At 38.7% G+C, this 3,107-nt stretch overlaps 1 protein-coding gene across 1 annotated transcript in view; it reads left to right on the top strand.

Moving 5' to 3' along the window:
* Nucleotides 1-792: 792 nt before the first annotated feature.
* Nucleotides 793-3,107, top strand: part of IMPG1 (interphotoreceptor matrix proteoglycan 1) — a gene marked incomplete at its 5' end in the record, with an annotated part of 223,893 nt that continues 221,578 nt past the window's right edge. The window contains one exon of the mRNA XM_006896970.1: nucleotides 793-835. Coding sequence (XP_006897032.1) covers nucleotides 793-835 — 43 coding nt within the window. The remainder of the gene's footprint in view (nucleotides 836-3,107) is intronic.

Here is a 3,107-nt window from a genome sequence, read left to right as displayed (position 1 = left end):
ATTGCAACTCAAGGCTTGAATTTGGGTTTTGGTCCTGTCAGCTTAGGAAATATTAAGTGAACTCTTTCCTTTTTAATTCTCTGACTTCAGCTCTTAAGAGTCTAGGGATTTTATTTGGAGTCACTCAAGTGAGCACACAGCACCAAAGTGGCTGGCCTCAGCTCCTCAGACTCCAGTATCCTCTGCCCTTGTCAAAACTAGGTATTCACCGTAAGCCCCATTTCAGAAGGCCAGCTTCTTGTTGCACTTCACTTTGTTGTGCTTTGCAGATATTCCTTTTTTTACCAAATTAGATGTTTGTTGCAACTTTACATCAAGAAAGTCTACTGGTGTCGTTTTTCCAACCAAATGTGCTCACTTTGTGTCTCTATGCCGCATTTGACAATTCTGAGTTTAGGTTGAACTTTTTCATCATGTTCTTGTCTATTCATTAGACCACAGTACAGTGTAAACAAAACATTCATATGCACTATCAATTGGAAAATTCATAAGACTCACTTCATTGCAATATTAATTTTATTACAATGAACTTAAACTGTATCCATAGGCTCCAAGATATATATCTGGTTAAGTACCCACCTGCCAACCTAGTAGTCAGTGGTCCAAACTTACCAGCCTTCTCTAAAACAGAAAGCTATGACAGCTTGCTTCTGCAAAGATTTCAGACTTGAAAACCTATGTGACAGTCCACTTGCCTCCAGGGTTATTAGGAGTTGAAATCAAATGGGTTGCAATGGATATGTTTGTTTATTTGTTTGTTTGTTTCATTTGGTTTGGTTTGATTTTTTTTATTTCATCTTCTCATTCTTGTACTATGTAGTCCAAGGCCTCAGGAGTACAAAAACATGTATTGCTATCAATGCAGGTTGGTCCTCAACCTCATATATATGCGACTCTCTTATGAGACAGGATATTTCAAAGACTCAGAGATTATTTATCTCCAAGAGCTGGTGGAGGGCTAATCCTAAAAATAAGTCTTTTTTGAAATGTTCAAAGTTTAAGAAACCTAAAATTTCTGAGTTATCTTTCCTGCAACTAAAAATAAAATAAAACAGCCAGGAAGAAGAATATTCCAGGCAAGACAGGAGATATAAAATCCTAATTTGCCCCAAGGAACTCTTATGGCCTAGTCTGGAGAAAGTTGTGCTGTTAACTACTCAAAGGCTGCATGACTCCAGTGGTTTGAATCCACCAGGTGCTCTGAGGAAGAAGGGTGGGCAGCCTCTTTCTGTTAAGGTTTATAGACAAGGAAACCCTATTATGACCAATTCAACAGCAGTAGTTTGAAATCTTAATTTACCCTAATTACAGACCCCCCAGTTCTATGGTATTTTAAGACAGAGAATGGGGGAAATATACCTTAATAGCAGAAAGAGGACAAATAGGAGCTCAGGGGAGTGCTTCAGAACATGGCACATCTGTTGCCTTCTTGCCACTAGTTATTCTCACCCTGAAAGGACAAAGTACAAGAATCTGATTTGAAAACTCAATGGAAGGTCTCCATGAGTTTAAATCAATTTTACAGGACTAGAGTCTTTATTTGTTTGCTTTTAAAGCAGGATGTATTTTAATGAATCTGGACTTAAGAATGTATCAAGTTCTAAAAGAGCTGAATAGGGGACATTCCAAGCCAGGGACATTGTTCCCAGAGCCAGATGGAATAAATACTTTTCCCAAAGGAAGTTATTCAGAGAAATCAACCAGACATTACAGTAAAGCAAAAATTAGATCATCTCAAGAAATTAACTGTTGTGAGCGTGGCAAAGTAGAGAGCAAAAACACAGTGGCAGGTTGTATGTGACATCCAGTTGGAACAGACTCATAGCTGACCCTCCACTGGGTTTTCAGAATGTTTATGGGAAGAGACTACCTATCTTCCTTATCTTTCTCTCACAGAGCAACTGATTGATTCAAACTGCATGGCTTTGGGTTGGCAGCACAATTCTTTACCTAATAGGACAACAGAGTTCTCTTAATGTCAGCAAACACCCTGAGAAGAATCAAAACTTGTAGGCTGTACAAGGAGTAGAACTTCCCAAAGCACAATATGTTTCTTCAGTGGATGGGCCTTGAATTATCCTATTATGTATGGGCTTTCATTAATTCTTAGTGGCAATTGAAATAGATGGGCTCTTGGGGCATAGTCGTAAGAAGCTGTGCTGCAATCCTGAAGGCAGACAGTTCAAATCCACCAGAAAGCATCTCTGCTGGAGAAAGATGGGCAATCTCCTCCCTTGCAACTAACCGGCTCTGAAAACCTTTCAAAGGGTCAGCCATGGGCCAGTTCTGGCTCAACAGGTGCACAGCAAAAACAGTAATTGAAATCTAATTACAGACATTTACTTTAGCATTATTGTAATCTATAACATATTTTACCCCAAACTGAACTCCTTTACAGAGCTTTAAATCACAGGAGAGAGTCCCTCTTTCTCTCCTGGAGCATCTAGTGGATTCAAATTGCTGGATTAAGGAAATGGTCACTGTCTGTCTATCTATCCACTCTTACCCTATCCTCTTCCCAAACCCCCATGACAGACTTGCTTTATAACAGTGGTGCTATGCAGTATTTGTCCTTTTGTGACTGATATATTTCACTCAGCATAATGTCTTCCAGGGCCAACCATGTTGTCTAATGTTTTACAAGTTCATTGTTGTTCAGTTATATGTAGTATTCTACTGTGTAAATATACCATAATTTTTCTATCCATTCATGTGTTGGTGGGCACTTGGGTTGCTTCCATGTCTTTTCTATTGTAAATAAGGCAACAATAAATATGGGTGTGCATATATCTGTTTGGATGGCAATTATGGCTTCTTTAGAGTATATTCCCAGTAATGGAACTGCTGGTTCAAAATTATATTTCTATTTCCAACTTTTTTTAAAAACTGCCAAACTACCTTGCACAGTGGTTGCACCATTTTACACTGCCACCAGCAGTGAGTAAGGGTTCAACTTCACAAGCATTTATTCTTTGCTGCTCAGTTGAATCTTGCTATTGTTGCTGGGGTGAAATGATATCTCCTAGTTGTTTTTATTTGCATCTCTTTGATAGCAAGAGATTATAGCATTTTTTATATGTTTGTTTGCCATCTGAATGTCTTCTTTG

Source organism: Elephantulus edwardii, unplaced genomic scaffold, assembly GCF_000299155.1.
Source record: "Elephantulus edwardii isolate Elephantulus edwardi_28Jun2011 unplaced genomic scaffold, EleEdw1.0 scaffold00194, whole genome shotgun sequence".
Taxonomy (NCBI): Eukaryota; Metazoa; Chordata; class Mammalia; order Macroscelidea; family Macroscelididae; genus Elephantulus; species Elephantulus edwardii.
The sequence above is the reverse complement of the archived record's forward strand: the minus strand, read 5'-3'. Positions and strand labels throughout refer to the sequence as shown.